At 58.6% G+C, this 23,827-nt stretch overlaps 1 protein-coding gene across 3 annotated transcripts; it reads right to left on the bottom strand.

The window, feature by feature from the left end:
• Positions 1 to 120: 120 nt before the first annotated feature.
• On the bottom strand, positions 121 to 23,420 carry CLASRP (CLK4 associating serine/arginine rich protein). 3 transcript variants are annotated; one of them, XM_032839353.1, is made up of 21 exons: positions 23,355 to 23,420; positions 22,237 to 22,364; positions 15,199 to 15,296; positions 14,581 to 14,682; positions 14,290 to 14,369; positions 12,099 to 12,183; positions 10,736 to 10,884; positions 9,773 to 9,869; positions 8,748 to 8,826; positions 8,588 to 8,661; positions 7,240 to 7,281; positions 5,954 to 6,169; positions 5,548 to 5,838; positions 3,814 to 4,077; positions 3,528 to 3,567; positions 3,124 to 3,184; positions 2,796 to 2,854; positions 2,673 to 2,719; positions 1,027 to 1,109; positions 506 to 530; positions 121 to 270 (listed from the first exon to the last, which is right to left on the bottom strand). In XM_032839353.1, exons 2-21 carry the CDS (start codon positions 22,333 to 22,335, stop codon positions 228 to 230), a joined length of 2,034 nt encoding a protein of 677 aa, XP_032695244.1. In that variant the 5' UTR covers positions 22,336 to 22,364; positions 23,355 to 23,420; the 3' UTR covers positions 121 to 227. The 3 variants fall into 3 exon arrangements, 2 of the variants coding, with proteins under 2 accessions (XP_032695244.1, XP_032695245.1); XR_004380472.1 differs by lacking the exons at positions 121 to 270; positions 506 to 530 and having other exon boundaries at positions 1,039 to 1,109; positions 3,524 to 3,567; XM_032839354.1 differs by lacking the exons at positions 14,290 to 14,369; positions 22,237 to 22,364; positions 23,355 to 23,420.
• Positions 23,421 to 23,827: the final 407 nt, after the last annotated feature.

The raw sequence follows: 23,827 nt of genomic DNA, 5'->3' as shown, positions 1-23,827 counted from the left end.
GACACCCACGTTGGGGCAGGACTTGCCACAGAGGCTCCTAGTGTTGGCTCCCATCCCGGAGCCGGCTCCCTCCCCAGCTGCCTCTGCTGGCCAGACCACACAGATGACACCGAGCCCAGGTCAAGGGAATTAAATAACGAGTGATTTTATTTCATTAGAGATCAAACCAGCAGCATCACAGCCTGAGCCCTCACCCCCCCCCATCCTCCTGCTCCCCACACTTCTGCCTAATGTCGATAATGGGGACTTCGAGATCGGGACCTTGAGCGCCTGCAGAGAGAAAGAGGGGCCCCGTGAGGGCTGGGAGGAAGCAGCCACATGGTATGCACCCACACCAACAAGCTTGTGACCCCTGGGACGCTGGCGATGGGGGAGCGTGCTGCAGAAGGAGGGACATTAACAACGGTTGAGGCCAGCCTGTGCAACAGGAGGGCTGCCGGGTGGAGATGGAAGAACCGGGGCAGGGACGAGGTCGTCTTCCAGGGAGCTGGGCCTGCTGGCTTACCTTCGGGAAGAGCTGTATTCTCGACCTGGAAAATTAAGAGAACAAAGCCGATGCTCAGGGACCAGGCCCCGGGGGCTGCCTCTGGCTGAGACGCCCGTACCTCCAGCCAGTCCCCTCCCCTCAGCACCCCAGGGCCCCGCAAGGAGCACTGCTTCTAAAGCCTGCCGTTCCCTGCGTCTAAGCCATGACATTGGTGCGCGTGTCTTAAGAATTCTAACCCACGGGGCGCCTGGGTGGCTCAGTGGTTAAAGCCTCTGCCTTCGGCTCAGGTCATGATCTCAGGGTCCTGGGATCGAGTCCCGCATCGGGCTCTCTGCTCGGCAGGGAGCCTGCCTCCTTCTCCCGTCTCTCTCTGCCTGCCTCTCTGCCTACTTGTGGTCTGTCTGTCAAATAAATTAAAAAAAAAAAAAAAAAAGAAGAATTCTAACCCACGGAAAACCACGGCAGAAAACACACCAGGTTTCCTGCAGCCGGATTTCGGAGTCTAGCGCTCCTGGCCAAGTGGCCGTAGGGATACTCACTGTAACGGGGGGAGGGTGAGCGGCTCTGTCGGCTGTACTGGCGTTCCCATTCTTCTCGCTCCTTCTCTCTACGTTCCCGCTCCCTGCAGGGGGAAAGGGAGGCAGCCCAGGAGCAGGCATGAGCACGTGGTGAGAACACTGAATTGAAGGGCGCGGCTGGGTTGCCTGGCCAGAGCAGGTGCTTCCAACATCCCGGCCCAAGCAGCAGAGTAAAGCTGCAGGCAGACAGTGCTGCTGTCCTTGCTCGGACACGAGAGCACTGGGCACAGAGGAATACCGGCTGGGGAGAGTGGGACAGATCTCAGCCAGCTTCGCTTTGAAAGGCGTGCTGAACAGACACGGGATTGAGCTGGAAAGTTCAACCTTCACCCATCACACTCAGGTAGCCTCAAACACAGGGACCCACGCACTAAGTGCTTCATCGGCCTTTGTCAGGATGCCCGGGACCTGTGACCCCAAGGGCTGTATTTACTGGGCCCCTTGTGCTTTCCTGACCTGGATCCATCTGAATCCGCCCAACAGCCTGTCGGCTGGGACAACTATTCCATCCCCATTTAGCAAAAGAGCAAACTGAGGTGCAGACACGAGAGCTCGTGGTTAGCAGAGGCGGGCTCAGAATCCAGCTCCAACTGACCACAGTGCTGAGTCCCCGGGCGCCCTGCTTCCCCAGCTGATGGAGGCAGGCTGCACCCTGAGGCCCAGCACATGATGGGTGTGCGCCGAGCACAGTGATGAGACAAGCAGCAGCCTGCCAACATGCGGGGCCCTGCGGAGGAAGCCAGGCAGCAGGGACCCCAGGAGAGGAAGAGGAAGGAGCCTCGGCTCAGAGGAATGAAGCTGCTCGTGAGCTCATGAGGACCGACAAGCGAGCAGCTGGAGACATGGCCGTGCTGCTGACGGATGGGCCCTCCTCGCCAGCACTGAGCACTCAGGTCTCCACTTCTGCCCACCGGCCCCGCGTAGGCCTGCGCTCTCGGAGCAGTCACGCCCCAGCTACCCTGCTAGGTCGTCACCAAGGTGTGTCCCGGCTGCAAATGATGAAGTGAGGCCTGAGAGGGCCAGCGCCCACCCTGGGGACCCACGGTCACAGACAGGCAGAGCCGGGACCGGACCCCACGGCTGCCTGGTCTAGGATGCAAGCCCGACCCCTGTGTAGTTAAGAGCCGAGAAACAGAAGAGGAGCAGGTAGAAGCGGTCACGGGGCTGGCCTGCTGAACACCACCTCTGATCTGGGGGCTGGGCGCAAGGCAGGAACCTCGCAGTCTGACCTGCCCGCTCATCCCCTCTCAGGCGACATCACCCACAAGCAAGGAAACAAAGCAGGGCATGCCAGGTGGAGGTCAGCGTTCTGAAAAAAACACGGCAGGCTGGGAGGATGGCGGGGCATGGGGTGCTACTCCAGACAGGATGGCTGGGGAGGGCCCCCCAACGAGAGAAGCCAGAGAGGAGAACGCAAAGGCCCCGTGCATGCCGGCCAGCACAGTGGGAGGAGCCATGGCAGCCAAAGCCAGCAGGCTGGCAAGGCCAAACGGGCACTCGGACCTTTTCCCACGTGAGGGCTGGGGCAGGCAGCAGGGCTAGGAGCAAGGAGGGCAGCCCAAAAGTGGGGGGCTGCAGCCCAGATATGGGAACCATGATGGTCTTACTTCATGCGGATCTTGCGGGCCATGGCTCGAAGCTCGTCTTCCCGCTCCTGTTGGGCAGATGTGGCCATGAGGGCGGGCCTGCTGGCACCCGGCCCCACGCCCAGCCCTCACTGCCACCCTTACCTGCCGCTCATGCTCCTGCTGGATCATCTTCTCCTGGGCTGCCTTCTTATCCGCCTTGACTGCGGGGAAGGAGGAACGTCATGGTGGCCAAGGGGTACCCCCAAAAGTACCCCCCTTCAAAGACAGCAAGACTGAACCCAGAGAGACCAACCAGACGGCCACAGCACTTAGCGGGGGAGCAGCAGAAGGGCGTGCACGCTGATTCCCCCCCCCCCCCCCGAGTGCCACCGTGCTGACGCCTGCCTGGCCAGGAGCGGGCGAGGCCCCCAGGCTAGGCTGGTGGGCAGAGGCGCGGAGACCAGGGACAGGGTGGGGCGGGGAGACATACACTGCCTGTTCAGTGCTTTCTGCATCCTCAGCTTCAGCTTCTCCTGTGGTGTCAGCTTGGGCTGGGGAAGGGGGAGAAGAGGCGGGAGAGGGGGTGGGTGTCCAGAGCTCCTACCACCCACCTCATCCAAGAACCTGGGACTTGCGGGGACATGTGGGGAGCAAGAATTGGCCGCAGACAACCCCCACAAGCGTCTGGGAGGCCTGGGGACAGCTGGAGCCCCAGTGGACAGTGAGGAGGGGAGGAGGACACAGACCTCACAGGTCAGAGCATTCCCGGCCCGCTTCAACCCCAGGGCTGGATCTCCCGGCCCCCCCAGGTCCCCCCTGCAGGCCCACCGGGCCCAGCTCTTGGGCACTGCTGCTGGCGGGAATTAGACGGGCGAGTTCCAAATTCTTACTGACTTTGGCAGCTCCTGTCTCTTTACCAGCGGCAGGTTCGGTCCTGGGAGGAAGAAAGGGTGGCTGCCACCTCAGACCCCAAGCCACTTCACCACCGCCCACAGGGAGGGATCATGTCCCTCTCGGATCCCTCAGGACGGGGCCGTGTCCCCTCAGACCCCCCAGGGGCACAGCAATACCCCCTCAGACATCCCGAGGCAGGACCAAGCTCTCTTCCAAGAGCAGAGCAGAGCTCAGCCACCTTCCCCGAGGCTGCCCGCTCTCTTCCTGCAGCCCTGCCCCAGCTCACTTTTTCAGCTTCTCGCCCACAGCGGGGGACGCCGCCGGCCTGGTCAGCTTCTCCCTCGGGGGCGATGGCGAGCGGCTCTGGCTGCGGCTGCGGCTGCGGCTGGGGCTGCGGCTGCGGCTACGGCTGGGGCTGGGGCTGCGGCTACGGCTCAGGCTGCGGCTGCGGGATGGGCTGAGGGACCAGCTGCTGCGGCTGCGGCTACTGCTGTGGTGCCGGGGGCCCCGGCCGCCCCGCCGGTACCGGTCCCCGGAGCGGGAGCGGCTCCTGGGGGCACGGCAGGGCGTGGGGAGCCATGAGGAGCTGGGGACCCCCTCCACACACCCCCAGCCTGGCTCAAACTACAGCCCTCCCCTTGGGCCCTGCGGAAGCTCTGGGTGTGACCACCCACGTGCTCCCCAGCTGCTCCCTGGCCTCGATCTGTATCTACACGGAGCCCACCCTCCAGATACAACCACCTGGAGACGGCTCCTGCTTCTCACTTGGGAGACACATACTCCCCTGCTCCCCTGGGATGTGACCCGGCTGACCAGCGCCCCTTTTATACACACGGTGCCCAGCTCCAGGCTCCCAGGGGCTGTGACCTCACCCACACCCCCAGCACAGTCTTCACCTTGCTGGGGTCCAGTGGGGACCACCCCCTTGCCCACTCTTTCCACCCATCTACAGCACAGACCCATGAGACCCAGTTGGGGCACATGCAGTCCCATCTTCTCTCTGTTTGGGATGCTAGGCACTTCTCGGCAAGGGCTCACCCCCAGTCTGATGTTCGAGATGGGGCCAGGCCCCCTCCCATGCCCAGGCTTTCTCCTGTGGTAGCCCTGAGTCAGGCTACAAAGAACAAGCTGGAAGCCAAGTCTAGGCCACACACAGATTCTACGGGGGCTAACCAAGTTTTTACAAAACTCAAATTTGTGGGCAACGTTGACAAGATGAACTTTTAAAAACTGACTCTCAACTTCTCTTGAGAAAACAAGCCAGGACAACACCAGGCCTGCCACTGCACAACTGACAACCCGACTAGAGGGGACACGTGTGCCCCAGTGCATCCAGGCCCACCTGGTCCCTTTATTTTACCTGCCAGGCCCTGTAGGAACGGACGCTGAGATGCAGGCCACAAGACAAGAGACAAGGCTGGTAGCAGTGGCACTCGCCCAACACCAGGCCCTGTACCCAGCACTCACGTGCATCACTTGTCACACCTTCACAATGACTCCACAAAGGGAACGCTATCCTTCCTTTACACGGGAACAACCAGGAAGTTTCTGAGCAGGGCCAGGATTTGAAGCCAGGCTCACCCACTGAGACGCACCGACATGAGGCAGCCCCGATCCCACCAAGGGAGAGCCCAGGAAGGCCGCTCCGCTCCTCAGGGAACTCGTTTCCTACCCTGTCTGCAGCATCTCTCTACCGCAGAGGGAGCAACCCAGCCCCGGAGGCCAGCCAGGTCCCCACTACAAGCCCCAGGACACCCTGGAGTGTCCACGTACCTCTCTACACCCCCCCAGGGAACCGCGCACCCCCACCCCGAGGGAGGACCAGCTCAGTCCCCTGAGAACGTAGCTGTGCTCCGGCCCTCGTCACCACAAGGGAGGAGTGGGGGTGGGGCACATCTCCCCTCCAAATTGAGTGCTTCCTCACACACTGGCAGTGGCCCGTTCCCCCCCCTTAGAGCCAGGTCTGACTGACCTGGGGCTGTGCCCTCCCCCAGGCCCCCCACACATCAGCGCCACACACCTGCTTCTGCGCCGGGGCCCATAACCACCGCGCCGGGCAGGCGAGCGCGAGTACCGGTGTCCATCCCGGGAGCCCCCGCCAGAGTGCCGCCGGCCGCGGCTCCGGGAGCGCGAATAGCGCCGGGAACGGGACCGAGAGCGGGACCAGGACCGGGAGCGGGAGCGCGCGTGGCGGCCTGAGCGGTAGTAGCCCCCGCCTCGGCGGGAGCGGGAGCTGGAGCGGGAGCTGGAGCGGGAGCTGGAGGTCCTCGAGGCGGAAGAGGAGGAGGAGGAGGAAGAGGAGGAACGGCGGCTGCAGGCGGGGCACGGGGGGCCGGTCAGCACGGGCCTGGGCCGGGGCCCCCCACTGCCCCGTGTCCCCCCCACGGTGGCTGGGGCGTAGGGCGGGCAGTGTGAGCGTTACCGACCGGGCGCTGGCATTACGTCCCGGTGCGGGGCCGCCGGGTTGGGGGGGTGCGGGGGGCTTCCCTGTGGTGGCCCCTGATGCGGCTGCTGCCGCTGCGGCCGCGGCTGCCTCCTCATCGCTGCCCCCAAAACTGGTGATGAACGTGATCTTCTCCTCACGGCCTGGGGTCGGGGAGCGGGAACGGGAGCGGGACTCGGAGCTGGACTCAGAGGGTGACCTACGGGGCAGGGAAGAGAGGACTCAGCTGCCCGGCTCTCTGGGAGTCCGTGGGCTGACACTCATGGTGCAGAGCCCCGCAAATGAGCACTGTCGGACACCCGGCACCAGCACACAGGGCCGAAGGGCAGAAAGGAACCCGGCTATGCAAGGGCTTAACTCAGCCACGGAGCCTCCGCAAATATGCAAGAAAGAGAGCGACAACGAGTTGTACTGATTGCGTGTTAACTATTAAAGAATAATGAGCGGGGGCGCCTGGGTGGCTCGGTGGGTTAAGCCTCTGCCTTCAGCTTAGGTCACGATCTCAGGGTCCTGGGATCGAGCCCCGCATCAGGCTCTCTGCTCAGCGGGGAACCTGCTTCCCCCTGGCTCTCTGCCTGCCTCTCTGCCTCTCTGTTAAAGAAATAATTAAATCTTTAAAAAGTATATATATAATAAAAAAGGATGAGCAGATCTGCAGATTTAACCTGGGAGGATCACTTCAACATAAACGTCCATCAAGCAATTCTACACTGTTAAGCACGGCACAATCCCATTGTTATAAAAAGGAAGTACCCATGTCCTCAGACTGAGTGTCTACCTGCACTGACCTTGTACCCAGAGGTACCTGTCTCGTCTCCTGTCCTCCCAAGAGCCCATAGAGGCAGGTCCCTCCCACCGCATTCTAAAGAGGGTACCGGGGTTAGGCTGACGTCTGTCCTTCTTCAGCCATGCCCCATCGCTCCCACACCCCAGAGACACATGTGTGCAAGGCCGGGCCCTCGTGTGTAGAATCTCTCACTGCTTATTTCTGGGAGTTTAGATCAAAGACACTTCTGATTTCTCTAACAGACCTTTTTGCCACGCTTGGTCATTTTTAATACATGACTACATTGTATTTAATTCAGGAAAAAAAAAAAAAAAGGTTCACATTTAAAGAAAAAAACACTGGGAAAGCAGAATAACATTGTGGAAATCAGAATAACGATCCAGACCCACAAATGACAGTGGGTGCTGAGAACCACTGCCCCCCCCAGCCCTGCCCCTCCACCAGGTTTGCTGGCTGCCCCTCCTTGGGCCCTGGGAACTCACCGCTTATAGGGATCGTAGGTGGGGCTGTCTCGGCGGGCATAGCTATGGAAAGAAGAGCAGAGTAGGACAAACAGGGGCTTGGAATCCAAGTGGGTATAGAACTGGTTCCACTCACCCAACCAAGGAGCCCAAGGGCAGATACTGGGCACTGTGAGTAGGGGGCTGCTAGCCAGGTTTTAGGCCCTGCCTTGATCCCTCTGTCTACCCACCTCTGATCTGTGCAAAGTAGGGACCTCGGCCACACCCCGCAAACAATGTCCTGGGCCCCTCCCGACCCTGGGCAACAGAGACTCCAGCAGCCTGAGTCCTGCTTGGGCTCTAAACCCCAGACGGCAGCATCCCTCCTGCCACTCCAAGTCCCTGGTCCTGCAACCTGGATCCCAGCTCGTTCATGAGAGCGATGGTAAAACCAGAAGCGCCACGGTGTCTCAGATGCTCACTACGTGCCGGGCACTGAGTGCTTCACTTCTATGAACATAGCCGCTTTTCATGACAACTCTCCGGGGTCATTCACAGCTCAGAGCTCAAGAAACCGAGGCCCAAAACAGAAGAATCACCTGCCCAGTGTCACACAGCTCATAAATCAAAGAGCTGGGCTCCCCAGCCAGGCCCTGCAGCGCCGAGCCCACACCTTTATGTGCTACACTGACTACCCCTACCGGGAGGAGGACGATGCCAACAACCAGTGCAGCTTTCCTGGACCCCACACCAAGCCCTGAGCCCACACCAGGCTGCTTAAGGCCCACAGCTACCCTCAGGGACTCTCCCTGCCCGGAGGTGGGGGAGCAAAGAGGCATGAGTTTGCACTCAGCCTCCGGGGCTGACAGGCAGAGGCAGGCTCGTCTGGAGGCCGCTTGACCTGGGCAGACTCTGTGCCACACCAGGCCACCTCCTCCCAACCTGCTCCAGACCTCAAAGTGGACACTGGTGCGCCCCAATCCTTGGAGATCACAGTGCTTTTTCCAAAGGAGGAAACTGAAACTCGAGGGAAGTCACTTGCCCCAAATCTGACAAGGACATGGCCCAGGAGAACCAGGAAGGACTTCAGGGACAGGGCTGTTCCCCTTGACTCTGCCCTCTAGTCTTCAGCTACCCCACACCACCTCCCCAGTGGTGCCTGGGACACCTGGCAAGAGTCCAAGTCCAGAAGGGTGAGGGGAGTGGCTGGCAGGGCAGGGTGTCCACAAGGCCATCCCTACCCTAAACCTTCCCCGTTTCCTGCCCTACCAGGAAGACTCTGTTCGCAAGTCCAAGCCTGACCCTAAAGAGTCTCCTTGAACCCCAGCCCCTCCCCCAGAGCCCTGAGTGAGGCTGGAAGGGCAGGGGTGGAGGGGAGAGCTCACTCTACCTGGGTGGGCTGATCTTCCGGCCCCTCAGTCGCTTCTCCCGGAACTCCCTCCGCTGGCGCCGGGAGCGGCGGCCCTGGAGGAGGGTGGACACCCCGCTGGTGAGGGACGTGCCTCCCTGAGCCACACTCGCCCCACTCCCCACGCTGACCCAGCCCTCACCGAGTACATGGCCTTCTCTTCCTCAAGGGCCTTGGCATGCTTGATAGCCTCTGCCTCCTCCTTGTCTTTCCGGAGCATCCTGTAGAGGAAGGGGGGGGGGGTCACAACGGACGGGGGGGCAGGCCACAGGCAGAACTGTCGCCGGAAGGCAGAGATCCCATGCCATCCTGGGGTCTCTCCTTCGTTCAGCGCTATTACTGAGCAGCTACTGCATGCAGGCGCTACTGTGCGGACTGGGGATTCATTACTGAAAACAAAAATCCTGGCCCTCGTGGGCCTACGTTCTGGAAGAAGATAACGACCCAGGCAACGTGACAAGTAGTAAGTTAAACACTGAAAACCTGGCCGGGAAGATACATTGCAGATGGGGGAAGAAGGACCAGGGGACGGGTGGAGTTGCTGCAGCTTTCCACAAGAAGGTCAGGGGACTGAGGAGAAACCACAGGGAATAAGCAACACAGACGCCAGCAGAGCCACCGCGGCAGGTAGCGGTGGGGAAGTCTGAGGGCAGAGAGGAGGCTCGGGAGGGAGAAGGCACAGAGGCCGCGCGGGGCTAGAGCGTGTGGGCTGAGGAGCAGAAGAACAGACAGATAGCACCTCGTGACCGAGCTAAGGACTCCGGCTGCCCTAGTGCCAGGGCCCTCATGGAGGGTTCTGGGTTCAGATAGGATCCTCCAGATTCACACTGGACACCCTGTCCGCTGGGGCGGCTGTATAGGATCTGCACAAGGTAGGCCCAGGGAACGGGCCGGTGAATGGAGCCTCCTCTCCACCAGGGGGTGCTGTCCACCAGGCCCAGGAGCCCCGGGAGCTCTTAGGGGTCAGAGGGCCACAGGACAAACACATGGAGCTGGGCGCAGCCTGTTTGTGCAGCGGCAAAGCCTGGTGCTCAGCACCCATCCCAGGAGCTCAGGAGCCCGTGTGTGTGAAGCACTCGTGCTGAAGAGGGAGGCGGCCGTCCACAGCAGGGTTAATGACAGACACCAGGCCCCAAGCGTGGAGGAGCGCCAGCCTGCAGTCCTCACCTGACGAAGTCGCCGTCGGCCATGCCATAGGTGGTGGCCTGCTTGTTGAGATCTGCCACCTGTTCCTGGTTCAGTTCGTCCACATCCACCTCCACGTCTGCACCAAGAGAAACGCTGTCAGAGGCCAAAGCCGAGCGAGAGGACCAGGGAGAAGGGGCAGCGCCCCGGGAGATGGGGGCACAGGGGAGATGCCCACCAGACTGGAGGCCTCTAGAGGCAGGGAGTGAGTCAGCTCATCTTGGCATCCCCAGGCTGGCACAGGGCTTGGCCGGAGGGGAGCACGACCAATGGCAGGGGCGGTGGGGGGTTGGGGGAGAGAAGATATGACGAAGGAGGGCCCAAGTGAGCATCAGGATGGACAGGCAAGACCAGTGGACAGAGCGATGTACGATGTGCGGATGGGGACGGATTGAGGGGCGGGTGAGGGTGGGCAGGAGTTGGGGGGTGGTGGTCACAGGTGTTCAGGACCTAGATGCACTATGAGTAAGTGGAAGGCAGAATGGATACCTTCCAGATGTGTGATAAGCAGCAGTGGGCTGACAGGAGGCGGGGAAGACAGGAGGATGGCTGGAGCCGTGGGTATTTGGGTAGGGGGAGAACGGCAGTGGTGGGGGGTGATTCTGATTCTGCAACTGAATGAACACTTGCTCTCCAGAGGAGACAGAAAAAGAGGAAGATAGAAAGGCTGACCCGAGCAGAAGAGAACGGAGACAGAACCCAGGTGGGGACAATATCATAAAAGCAGTGTCCTAGAAATGAGAGAGGAGAGATACAGAGAGGGAGGCCGGCACAGAGGAGCACACTAGTGAGGACCGGGAGGACGGCAGAGGCTGGAGTGCCCCAGAGCAGGGACGGGAGAGACGGGGCTCGTCAGTGTGGGGCGCCCCACAGAGGGTGAGGAACGAGACACGAAAACGATGCCCAGGGACTGCGGGGTTGGGGAGGGCAGAGAGGGGACCCCACCGATGTCGGGGATGACCTCATCTTCGTCCGAGTTGCTCTCCTCCTCGGCTGGTGACTCCTCCTCCTCCGGCTTCTCCGCCGCCTTCTCTACCTCGGCCACGGTGCTGTCTTCATAGGTGTAGCCAATGGAGGCCTTCTTCTCCGCCAGCCTGGGGCGGGGGAGCCCATGAGCCAGGAGGGCCCCAGGCAGGATGCAGCCCAGAGCCAAGACTTGAGAGCACATGGACTCCCCGACCTCTAGCCTCTCCAGGGCGCCCTTGCCTCTGGCCCCTCACACATGCTCTCCCTCAGCCTAGAACCTTCTGCACCTGCCTCGCACTGGCCCCTCCATCTTCCTCTAAGCTCCAGCTCCAGCTCCAGGGTCTCCAGGAAGCTGTCCCCCTAGGCAGGGTCAAGCACCATCCTGAGCTCCTCAGCTGCACCCACATGGAGTCATGACCGTCTGGGGACAGATCTCTTCCCCTGGCAGACTGAGCTCAAGAGGGCAAGACCCAGAATTATCCTGGGTAACAGTATGGCCCAGCTTTGCCCAGAACAGACGAGCAGCCTCAAGCACGCATGTTGCTAAATTAATTTAGTCAACGTTCCCAGACGTCCCCCAAGTGCCAGACTCGTCCTGAAAGTGGGCTCACGGGTAGGCATCAGTCATCGAGAAGCTTCCACAGCATCCGTGCAAACCCCAGATGAAGGAGGGCAACAAGAGCTCAGGCTCACAAAGGGGAAGGCTGGGCAGCAGGAGGGAAACAGTCATGCTCCAGCACTACTACGGACAGGAGGGCTGAGCACCGCCCCAGAGGAGGACAGGGCCACCCCGGCAGAAGGAACAAAGAGAGAAGGGAGACTGCCCGCCAGGGACCTCCCTGAGCCAGAGGCGGCTCCACCTACAGGCCTGTCACCCCCCCCACTGCTGTTCCTCCAGGGACACAGCCCTGAGACGCCCCCTCTCCAGAGTGACGCCGCCTGCAGACGAGCCCACGCAGGGCGGGCATAGGACAGGCGACCCACAAGCTCCATCCACTGCAGGAATGGGGGTTGCCAGCTAGCCACACTGCAGCTCAGCAAGGGGGTCCTCACAGGCAGGATGCAAACCCGGGCCTGGGTCACCCCAGGGCCGGCTCGACCAACTTCACTTCCTACCGTACCCCAAGCTAGAAATGCAACACAGAGGCTTCTTGGGAAATCCTCTCCCTCGGCCACCACTTCCTCCTCTAAGTGTTTATTAAGTGAGCACCTACTATGGACCACACGCTGGTCCGGACTATGGGAAAGCCGAGGTGGATAAGCTGGAGGAGGCTGTGCCCTGGCGGGGCTCACCATCCCCCTGCCTCCCCCTACGCCCTCATGCCCCCAGACGTCAACTCACTTCTTCTTCTCATCCTCACTGGGTCTCTGGAGGCCTCCGTACAGCTCGTCAATGTAGATCTGGTACAGACACTGCTCCTCCGAGACTGCAGCAAGGGGAGAGGCAGGGGGGTCAGAGTGGGGGCGGAGGCAGCGACACAAGAAGGCAGTGAGGGGTAGGAGGGCAGGTACAACCCCACTTCAGCCAGGCACAGAGTCACTGGCGGGCACAGCACTACAGATGGCGTGTGGAGGACACAGCAACCACAGGAGGACCCACCGCGCAGCCGCGGTGACTGGCGGGGGCGGGGGGGGTGCCGGGGAGCAAGTAAGTTCTCTCTGGCTTGTTTCCTTTCTGTAAACGGGGAGCCCTGGAAGAGCGAGCTCTTGGCACAGGAGCAACGCGACTATTAACCCCGTGAGGGAGGCCTCTGGCCAGACGCTTCAGACCTGCAAACTTCTCCTGAGCGCCGGATGTCACCGGGACTGCAGGGGCCCCTCCACCACAGGCCTCTCTGCGACTCAGATTAAACTACACGTGTTTGAAGCCATCTGGGCTCTCATTTACCCACAACACCTCACATGGGGAGCTCGACGCTGTATCCGAGCCTTCCCTGATCTTCCCTGCAATGAAACGCATGGACCTGACTAGCTGCGGGGCCTCGGGCAAGTCCCCTTCCCTCTGCGGGTCTCGGCTTTTCCATCTGTGAAGTCAGGCTGAAGGGCTGGGTGGGGAGCACAGTGCCTTGCTCCCGCAGCACCCCCTACACCCGCCCAACTCCGGCCGGGGCATACAAAGCCTGGGACAGGGCCCAGCTGGCCCGTCTCACACCAGCTGCCTCTTTCTCCCTGCTCCAGCCCCACAGGCTGCCTGTGCCCATCCTCCCACCAGCCTCTTCTGCGGCCCCCCTCTCCTCACAAGAGCGCCTCCCCACTCTTCCCCAACCCCAGCCTCCGTCAAGCACCTCAGAGAAGAGCCCACCATCCGTGAGAACGCCACCTCAGCCTGCGATCGCCAGCCATGCTGGTGACTATGTGGCGGCTGCCCTCTCGCCAGTGAGCCCGCCGACCCTGGGAAGGGGGGGCCCATCACACCACAGGCGCTCAGAAGCGGTGGCAAGGAACGAATGCGGAGTCAGACGGAACTTAGGAAACCCCTGGCTCCGTGGCCAAGAACCCCTTTAGGCCTGGGTAAAGGCAAGAATAGCACCAATAGCAAAGACGATAAACTTCCCTGATTCTAACACCTGGCTGGTTGCTAGGATTTTGGCAAGCTTTGGTATCAGAGATGCCAAGACAGTCATCTTCGAAACAGAGAGACGCGGGAACTGCAAACGCACAGCAGGGGCTCACCGTGCCAGGCTCGGGGATGGAGATTCACGCGCCCCCTCGCCGGACCTTTACAACCATCCCGGGGGACAGAAACCATCATGACCACGCTTCTCTGGGAGGAGAGCGAGACCCACCAGGCTAAGGGCCTCATGTGGCCCATCTTCTCTTTGACTCAACAGGGAAACCCTGGGAAGGGAAGTCTCAGTTCTCAGGACTGAGCTAAAGTTCGGAGCTGTCCATCAGGAGGCAGCAGTGGTTAAGGGTGGGGTGAGAATCCCAGATCCTCAGACACGATGTTCCCACCAACTCCTGAGCCTCAATGCCCCCATCCATAAAATGGGTGCGACCACTAGGGGCTGTGCAGATGTGACGAGATACTTAACACCGACAAAAAGGTCCAGGTCTGTCAGGTTCTGAAACTCCCTAGGCAAGCCCAGAGTGGGGAAAACTGTGAGCCTCCGTTTTCTCATTTGCGAAGCAACACGGTGACGGCTCAGAGAACACTAACCCATACAAACGTTTGGCAGACTGCCAAACTCTAAATATTCCTGAACAATTCCTAAAAGAAATTTCCTCTTCAGAAATGACATTCTGACCCAAACAGGCTGGGGGAAACACGCAGAGGGAAATAGTGTGTTCCTGCTATCTTCCCTAACTTTCTAGGACAAAAGGCCAGAGAGGCAGAGGGTGTGGGATACGGAAGTGACCTCCGCAGGACCATCTCACTCAGGAGACACACCTGTACTGGTCCAGAGATGGAGGCCTGAGAGGAAAAGAGCGGGGAGCAAACCCCAGGTCCCGTAGGAGAAAGCACTGGAGTAAAAGCGGTCTCCCCACATCCACGGACGCCCAACCCACTCGCCACGCCCCAGCTCACTCACTGCCAGCGAAGTCGTTCTGCACCAGGCCTCGGTAGCGCTCGTAGTTACATTTCCGCTCATCTGACTCCTGTTCTGGGGAGCTTGTGGGGATGTCAAGGTCTTGAGATCAGAGGAAAAGGGGAGGCCCCACCCCAAGCCAGCAGGAGTGGGGGAGGAGGAGCCTGGCTCAGGCTGGGAGGCTCCCCGCTGACACACCTCCTTCCCAGGAAGGGGACAGACAAGCAAAGGCTTGGGTAAAGAGGAGGCAGCAGGTAGCTCAGGCTGCCTGGCAAGGCTTAGAGGAGCTCTTACATGGTGGTAAGCAGAGGGGGCGTGTAGTCGGGGATGTGATCAAGGTGGGCACGGACATCGAAGCGGTCAATCATGTTGTTGGTGTCCCCCTGCCAGGGCATCCTGAAATGAGGAGCAAGGAGCTGAAGTTCCCCAGTGCCCACATAAGCTTGGGAGCCCGGCCCTCAGTTCCCTGTGATTTTCCAGGCCATGGGTCCCAACCTCACCCTTGACTTCTCAGTTTCTTATGTCACTAATCCCCCTGAATCCACATTCAGGCTCCTGGCCTGAACAGGAAACTTGGGGCCCTATTTCTCAGAACCAAGCAGAAGTGGGAAACTCAAACCAGATCCCAGGGCCACTCACTAAGCCCTGGTCACCCTGAAACATTCCCTCTGCAAACACACTTGCCACTTCATCTGGGCCTGTGGTCCCAGCCCCACCCGCTCCCATCTAAGTCCCCTGAGCACCCCTGCACGCTGCATCCCGACCCCTGCCCGCCCTCCCTGACCACTGTCAGCTCCTCATGCAGGTCAAGCCTTCCTTGCCCGAGTCCCCACACGGCTCTCCACACCCCAGTCCCTCCTGGCCTCCAACCCTGAGACACAGACACCATCCCGGCCTTCTTCTCGGCCTCACATGTTGACGGGGCTCTCGGCGGCCAGGGCGACTGCAGAGTCCAGGTGCACCTTGCATGCTCGGCCGTGCACCTGCAGGAACTGTGCTGGGTCCTTCTTCTGCGGGAAGAGACAAGGTAGACGTCACCACCGCGCTGAGCTCCAGCCCTGGAGCTCAACCCAGATCAGCAGCGAGCTCACCACTGACCGTCAAGTGGGCTGGGCCTCAGAGGTAAACTAACCTGCAGGGGGGTGGCCACCCTCACTGGGGCCATCTCAGCTCTAGGAACGGGGGACCTTGAGATGGTACAGAAAGGCTCTGAGCTCTGGCCCAACCTTCTGTACAGACGTACCAAGATCTTCTGCCCCCAAAATATGATCCCCCAAAACTTCACCTCCCCACCCCAACCCCAGGTCACTCATTCGGAGCCACGCGTGAGCCCTCTGGCTTAGCCCGGCCTCTAAAACACCGGGCCCACGTGAGCACATTTTAAGATGATCAGGGTCATTAACGATCAGAGAAATGCCAATGGGAACCACGAGACACCACTTCACACTCACGAGGACAGCAAAAACTGAAAAGGACAGACGTTAACAGTATTGACAGGAACGTGCAGAAACGGAGTTCTTCAATGGTTAAACAAAGAACCGCCCTAAGACCCAGCAATTCCACTCCTAGGGATACACCCGCAGGAACCGAAAACAGATATTCAAATACTTGTACTCGGATACTCAAGCAGCACGACTCACCATGGCTGAAAGATGGAAACAATCACGTGGCCATCAATGGATGGCCGATGACCCAAACGAGCCAGTTTTAGACCCCGGAACCTTGTCAATAACAAGGAGTGAGGAACTGACACATGCTACAACAGGGACGGACCATGGAAACGGTGCTCAGTGAAAGCGGTCAGTCACAGAGGGCCCCGTGCTGTATGACTCCATTTCTGAGAATCGTCCACAACAGGCAAATCCAGAGAGACAGAAAGTAGAGGGATGAGTGCCTGGCCAGGGCTGGAAAGTTGGGGGGACTGACTGCTAATGGGAATGGAGTTCTTTTTGGGGTTATGGAAATTTTCTAAAATTGGGCTGTGGTGATGGATGCACATGCTGTGAATATTCTGAAAACCCCTGAATCATACACTCGGTGAACGATATCTCAATAAAGCTGTTAAGAGGGGCGCCTGGGTGGCTCAGTGGCTGAGCCTCTGCCTTCCACTCAGGTCATGATCTCGTCCTGGGATCGAGCCCCGCATCAGGCTCTCTGCTCAGCGGGGAGCCTGCTTCCCACTCTCTCTACCTGCCTCTCTGCCTACTTGTGATTTCTCTGTCAAATAAATAAATCTTTTTTTTTTTAAAGATATAATTTATTTATTTGGCAGAGAGAGAGAGAGCACATGTAAGCAGAGAGGCAGGCAGAGGGGGAGGGAGAACCAGGATCTCTGCTGAGCAGAGAGCCCGATGCGGGACTCAATCCCAGGACCCTGGAATCATGACCCGAGCCAAAGGCAGCCACCAACTGAGCCACCCAGGCGCCCCAATAAATAAAATCTTTAAAAAAAATAAAGCTGTTAAGAAGGCCCCAACATAGAGGACAATGTCCCGAGTCTATGCTCCTCCAGCCCAAGCCCTTGCGTGGAGCTCACAATTCCAGGCGCGTCAGAAATGGATGAAATCTACCACCAGTGCTCCCCACGGCTGAGCTGAGTCCCAGACCCTGGCTGGGTTCCTGCTGCGGGCCACATCAGAGGAACCCACAAAAGCCACAAGGACTGCTGCCGTCCACTGAAAGCTGGCCAAGCTGCAGGCAAGGCCTCCCCAGGGTCCAAGGCCTCCTCCCCACGCCCTAGTCCGGCCAGCCTGTCCTCTCGTCCAGGCCATTTGGCAGCCTCCTCTAGGGCTCCCCCTGCCAGCCCGCCCTCCGCAGTTCATCTCCCACACAGGGCCTGAGCAGGGGGGTTTCTGCTAAAACCTGTCAGGCCGCATCACTCTCTGACTCCTCTCTCCCAGCTCTGCCCCAGGGGCACTGGCTTCCACGCCACTCCAGGGCCACTGCACTCATGCTCCACTCGGAACTTCTGTGCTCACTCCTCCCCTGGCCTGCAAAGCTCAGGCAGGTGGCTGCCCTCTGGCTTATTTCAGATCTCTTTCTAGAACCTTCCTCACCAACTCTAAGTAGCTCCCTGCACAAGCCCATACTTACTCCCAAACTCTCCTTAACCCTACCTGCTCTCTTCACAACACCCACCACCACCCCATTTCCCATCTTCCATTCATTTATCAGTCATCCCTCACCCTAGAATGTAACTTCCACAGACAGGGATCGCTGCTCTCTGCTCACCACTGTACCCCCTGTGCCCGGGGCAGACCCGCCCCACAGCAGGTGCTCCGGAACATGGGCTGAAGGGAAGAGAGAATGAACCCTGACAGACGAGGAGCCTGAGCCCCACCCCAAACACACCAGCATCAAGTTGCCAAAACCCTGCACGTCCTCAATGCCTCCCCCACCCACCAGCAAAGAGCAGAGGACAGGCAGAGAGGACCACAGCTAACGCCGTGTCCCTCCCGCACTCGCCAGGCGCTGGGCTGTTCCCACTCAGCTGAGGGGGATCCGCAGGGTCCAGCAGGGGCGGTGCTGCGGGAATCCAACTGCTTGTACCACACCTCACTTCCCTCCCTCAGCCCCGTGACAGCCCTTGGCCAAGACTCCCTCAGGCCCCTGGGGCCGCAGCGGCCCAGTGCCCAGGTCCCATGGCTTTCGGGGGACATTTCTTGCAATACGGACACTGCCTGGTACAGGGAAGCCACTGGCCGTGCCAGCAACTGTAGGAAGGAAAATACATCAGGCTAGGAGTAAAAATCCATGTCCAGGGCCTAGCTCTGCTGGAAGATTCTGGAAAAGCCAATGAACTGTCCTAAAAGCCAGGCCCTGACCTGTTTTTTTGTAAATTTTCTCAAACTTCTCAAGCACAGGACAAAGGTGATCAGTGTTCCTGAAGAGGAAACTGAGCAGTGTGGCCCACTTGCTTGAAATCATGCCAGCAACACACACCATTAGGATTTGAACCCAAATGGGCCTGACCCCCATAGGAATCCATTGTTTGTTTGTTTATTTTCAGTAATTTTTTTTTAACTTTGGTGAAAAGTATATGATAGAAAATCTACTATGTTAACTACTTTTTTTTTTTTTAAAAGATCTTATTTAAGGGCGCCTGCGTGGCTCAGTTGTTAAAGATCTGCCTTTGGCTTAGGTCATGATCCCAGGGTCCTACGAATGAGCCCTGCATCAGGCTCCCTGCTCAGCGGGAAGCCTGCTTCTCTCTCTCCCACTCCCCCTGCTTGTGTTCCCTCTCACAGTCTCTCTCTCTCTGTCAAATAAATAAAGAAATAAATAGATTTTACTTGATTATCTAATAGAGCACGGGCAGAGGCAGGAGCAGATTCCCTAAGCAGGGAGCCCCACGCGGGGTTTGAACCCAGGACCCCGGGATCACGACCTGAGCTGAAGGCAGATGTTCAACAGACCGCCTAAGCCCCCCAGGCACCCCATACGTTCGCCACTGCTAAGGGTACCATAGGGTCGCATCAAGGTACATGCACCCTGCCGGGCGGCCGATCTCTAAAACTTCTCCATCTTGCAAAACTGAAACTCCACAGCCAGTGAAGGACTACCCTTTTCTCCTCCCCCACCCCAGCAACCACCCTTCTATTTCCTGTTCCTAAGGGCACGACTACTTCAGATACCTCCTATACGTGGTATCTTGCATCATCATTTTTTTTTTTTTTTGGTGCCATGCCATCACTGGGCATGATGTCTCCACTGCTCCTCCACGTGGCAGCATGTGACAGGATACCTTTTTCCGAGGCTGAACAATATCCCACCATACAGACAAACCACCTCGTCTACCCCTTTTTCAGTCGATGAGCAGTTAGGTTGTTTCCCCATCTTGGCTAGTTTGAGTAACAGGGCAGGGAACATGGGACGTACAAATACCTCTGCGACACCCGAAGTCCGTTCTTAACCACTGGCCTATCCTGCCTCCAGGATCAGACGGAGTCAGAGGAGTTCACAGACTCTTTCATTCATTCATTTGACTGATAAACAGGCACCCACATGCTAGGCCCCATGCTAGGGCCATGGCAGTGACGGACACAGCCCCAGCCCTACTCTCAGTGCTCACAGTCCAGAGCTGGGGACAGACTCCCCCCACCCCGGATAGTGATGACCCAGAGTGGGCAGTGCTGCGATGGGAGAGCCCAGGGGGGAATGCCTGACTCAGGCTGGGCAGTGGTTGGGGGGGGTCAGCCTGGGGTTTTCTCGAGGACAGGCTTGAACTGAGAACTATTTACTGCCCATTTTCTTATCAACAGGAAATTGTTTCTTTATCCAAACCACTGATTAAAGAAGAAAGTTGACAAGGGCAACGACAGAACCAGGCTTAGCCAGGGGAGAGAGCTGGCACCAAGGACAAATCAGGAGGATGGAAGCCAGCCTTGTGCGGACCACCCATTCAGCCTGCCCTGAACTACCTCGGCTTCTCCAACGCTCGCCCCACAGCCTCCTCTCCCGTCAAGACGACGAGGCCCATGTGAGCCACCCCATCCCCTCCTCAAAGCAGCCTTCAGCCACTGCCAGCAGCCTGACAGCTCCACTCTGCATGCTGCTCACGCGCCTGCACGGGGACAGCGGCGGCTTGTACCGGCCCACACCACACAGCGCCCCACAGACACCACTCTTGTTCTTGACAGTCCTCCCTGTCACCCAGTGAGAGGGGCTCATGATCACCACTGTCCCGAGGGGGAAAATAAAGCTCAGGAGGCTCCCAGCTACCAAGAACGAGAGCCAGAGTGCCCCAGCTCCAGTCTTCTTTCCTCCACACCACACAGATTCCCGCTTTACCCGGTAGGAAGAACTTCAGTGGCAACCAGAGCCAGCATTCACCGAGCAAGTCACCCCGGGCAGGCCTACGCTGAGGTTGGATGTGCCCCATCTCATCGAGCCGCCCTGCGAGGGAGGCGTGCGGCCCCCACCATCTGAGGCAGACCAGGTGCTGGCAACCAACCACTATTTCCCCTCCCTCAACAGTAACAGGCTCCTGATATGTGTGGCACAAGGCCACCCAGGATAAAGCCTATGCCTCTCAGGCGCCTTTGTACCCATACGTGAGCCTGGGACCACTTTCTGGCCAGTGGGATGAGTGGAAGTGTTAGATGCAAACATCTAAAAACTTTCTTAAATCCGGCATGAGGGGCGCCTGGGTGGTTCAGTTGTCAAGTGTCTGCCGAACAGAACGGTCAACACATAAATGCTCAGTAGCACTGGCTGATTTCCTCAGCACCATCGTTAACACGGAGACCAGTCACAACCTCTCAAGGCCGCTCGAAGGCCTCCGAAGTCCCAAAGCAGTGGGCACTGGGTCCAGCTCACCATGAGCCCTCTTTATAGCTCAAGGCAGCCCTTTCCTCCTAGACACTGTTTCCCTGGCCCACGCTGGGGCCTCAACTAGGACGGGCCCAGACCCGGGCCCTGCCCTCACGGTCATGCTGCAGTTTTCCCAACACCACCAGAGTGGGGCTCGCCTTGAGCCCAGTGGTTCCTTTCTGGGTGACAGAGGGCAAGTGAGATGCTCTCAGAGATTCGTTTCCTATAGTAATAGCAGCCTCTGTTTCACTGGGGACTCTCAGGATTCCAAGAAACCACGCATCTAAAACTCTTCTCACAGAGCCAGGTGCCTGGAAGGAGCAATTAAAATGGTAACTGCTACTACACTATTAGTTTACTCACTTACTCTTTCAAACTGTATTTGTTGGCCCCAAGCTTAGGATGCAAAGATGACCTGAATACTAGTCCCCAGTCTTAAAGAACTAGATATATGTGTATTAAATTCCAAAGGAGAAGAACAGGGAGCTGTAATGGCATTTACATGGGACACCTGACTGAGTATGGGGGATGACGGAAGACTTCCTTGAGGACTGAGATCTGACTGAGATGAGCAGTCGTAGTTACCCAGGTATGGGAAGAGCTCACGCAAAGGCCCTGTGCCTATGTAATTCTGAGAGCTAAACTGATACTCTTTATCCATCTTTTGCATTAGAGAAAGTCACTCTAGATAACAAGGAGGCTAGATGCGGGGGAGGGGTGAGTAGTGCGTGTGTGTGCATGCAAAAAGCCAGACCATGGCGAGGCTTGAAGGATGTGTTGAAGAGCCTGGGCTTTCCATTGAGGGCACTAGGGAGCCATGGAGGAGTTCAGAGCAAGGAAAGGACAGGGTCAGCCTTGTGCTTTAGAAAAAACCTCCCTAGCCCTGCTGAAGAGGGCGGATTGTAGAGGGGCTGGAATGAAGGCCAGGAGATCAGGTAGGAGCGCAAAGCAGTGATACAGCAGTAAATAGGAACACCTATATTAATATCATCTAGCAAGAAAATTGAACCTGGTACACTAGTGCCATTTCCAGCTGAGGTCTCAAGGGCAAGTAGGAGTTAAAGAGGTGAGGGGAGACAAGACAGGCACAATGCCCTATGGTGACAGGGATGGGGAAAAAGGGCCAAGGGAGCTACCCAAGGATGACACTGAGAGGCTGGTAGAGGTCAGGTCAACAAGGGCCTTTTAGGTCACAGGATGGAGTATGGTCTTCTCTCTAAATGCAACCGAAGCATCAAACAGGAAAGGAAAGTGGTCACAGTCCCCTTAAATGAATACTGATGGCACTCCCACAGGGCGCCAGGCCCAACCTCAACAACAGCTAAGCTTTTCTGGGCACTGCAAATAAAACAGGAAGACAGACAACCTTCAGGAGGCGGTCAGTCTCCTATCTGGACTGCTCTGTTACAAAATTTCCCTCCTTCCTGCTAACACCAGCTCTGTACTCTGAGGCCACACCAAACGAGACAGTAGCCTAGAACCAAGAGAATGCCTCTGGTTTTTACCCATGGCTATGCTCAAGAACCGAATACTCTCCTGAGGAAAGCTGGGCTCTTGTTTGGGCACATTTCCAAGCCCAAACCCCACCAGGATGCCCTCCAGGGAAGGTCCCACCCCAGATCAAGGCCAGTTACTCACGATCTTTTCATAGTACTCCCGCCGCCGCTCTGCCCTCTTCTTGTAGTCAACCATCATGCCTCGAAGCTTCCGCTCATGCTTCCGAGCCTCGTGCCACATCGTGGTGAGGCCAAGCTGGGGGCCTCAACCTGGGGGATGAGAGGGGAGTGTCAGACGGGTTGTAAAAACCATATAGGCATAATCAAAGTCACCCAACTAAGCTGGTGACAGAGCCCATCCCGAACACCAGCTTCAGGGAAGGGAAGTGAGGCTGAAGAACTGTGTGCCAAATGCCGAAGCGAATTCCTGACAACTCTGATCCAGTACCTTGGGCTTCTGAAACCCACCCCCACCCAGGATATTCTGGAGTGAGGAGTGTCCCTGGGAAAGGAGTGTCCTGGATTCAGGGCACTAGAATCAAGGTTGAAAGCTTTTGGAATGTTCGAAGTGAGTGAGTGAAGTAAGGTCCCGAGGCAGGTCCTAAGCAGGTGGGGCTGTAGTTCAAGTCAGGGAGAAGAGCGGAACTGGGGACACCCGTGTGGGTAAGGAACGAATGCAAGTGAAGGGAACAGAGCAGTGGTATGGGGCGGAGGAGGGGGAATGGGGGGAGGGTAGAGATGGAGGGCAGGTGAAGGGCGTGGACGGAAGACGACAATGCTTGGGGGAGCTGGGGGAACATGGGGAGGTGCTGTAAATAAAGATCAGAGAAATCTGAATGGCGGGGGCGGGGGGGAGATGGGGCGGTGAGAAACCGAGTAGAGAATCAGGGAGGCGGAGCTGGCAGACAGGAGGAGGTGGGCTGTGCTCAGGGGCAAGGCTTGCGGACAGGGGCGGAGCCCTGGGGTTTGGACTGGGATCCCCGGCCGGGTGTGGGCCTCGAGGTTCGGGCTAAGGGTTTTGACAAGGGGGCGGGGCCTGTGGTAAGCGGCGGGGTCCGATGCGGCGAGTTTGGGCCCACCGCGAGGGCAGGGGCGCGCAGCCTGAAGCGCCGCAGGCCGGAGGGGTTGCGGGGCCAGCGGCCCTCGGGGCTTGGGCTCCGCAGAGGCTCAAAGCAGCTCGGGGAAAGGCCGAGGCTAGGGCGAAGCTGTGCTGACGCCTCCCGAAAGCCAGGAAGGTCTGGGCCCGCTGCTTGCACTCACCGGCTCGTCGCCGCCTCCCACCGCTGCGCTCGCGCGCGGCCCGCACCGGAAGCGGAAGTAGGGGGCGAAGGGGAGGGGCGGAACGTGCGAAGCGCGCTTCCGCCGACGCGAAGGGCGGGCCCTGGAGGGGAGGGGAGGGGCGGGGTCTGGAGGATGCGATTGGGAGAGGTGGAGCCGAGGAGGTCACCGAGGTTTAGTGCGTGTGGGCCCTGGACCTTACCCAGCGGAGAAGAGACAAGACTCCCAAGGCTCAAAAACTCATCTTTATTGGGAAGACTCAGAACAAACAACCTTTATCCCCCACCTTCAAGCTCGGGGGAGGAAAGCCGAGGATCTGCACCTTTCTCCCATATGTACACTCCAGAATCCGCCTGGAGAAGGTGCCCCCACTCATGGGGACTGAGGCAGCTTTACAAGCTGGTGCATGGGAGCCAAGCCCCTTTTCCTCTCCGGACTCGGTTTTCTCATTTGTA

The sequence above is a fragment of the Lontra canadensis genome, unplaced genomic scaffold (assembly GCF_010015895.1).
Source record: "Lontra canadensis isolate GAN:19392208 unplaced genomic scaffold, GSC_riverotter_1.0 scaffold107, whole genome shotgun sequence".
Taxonomy (NCBI): domain Eukaryota; kingdom Metazoa; phylum Chordata; class Mammalia; order Carnivora; family Mustelidae; genus Lontra; species Lontra canadensis.
This window is presented reverse-complemented; position numbering and strand designations above follow the sequence as displayed.

Coding starts and splice junctions, on each gene's coding strand:
- CLASRP (XM_032839353.1), bottom strand. CDS start 22,335: ATGTGGCACGAGGCTCGGAAGCATGAGCGGAAGCTTCGAGGCATGATG. Junction 6,170..7,239: donor ACCTACGATCCCTATAAGCG/GTGAGTTCCCAG, acceptor CCTGCCCCGTAG/GTCACCCTCTGAGTCCAGCT. Junction 1,110..2,672: donor GCCCGCAAGATCCGCATGAA/GTAAGACCATCA, acceptor TTCCCCCTGCAG/GGAGCGGGAACGTAGAGAGA.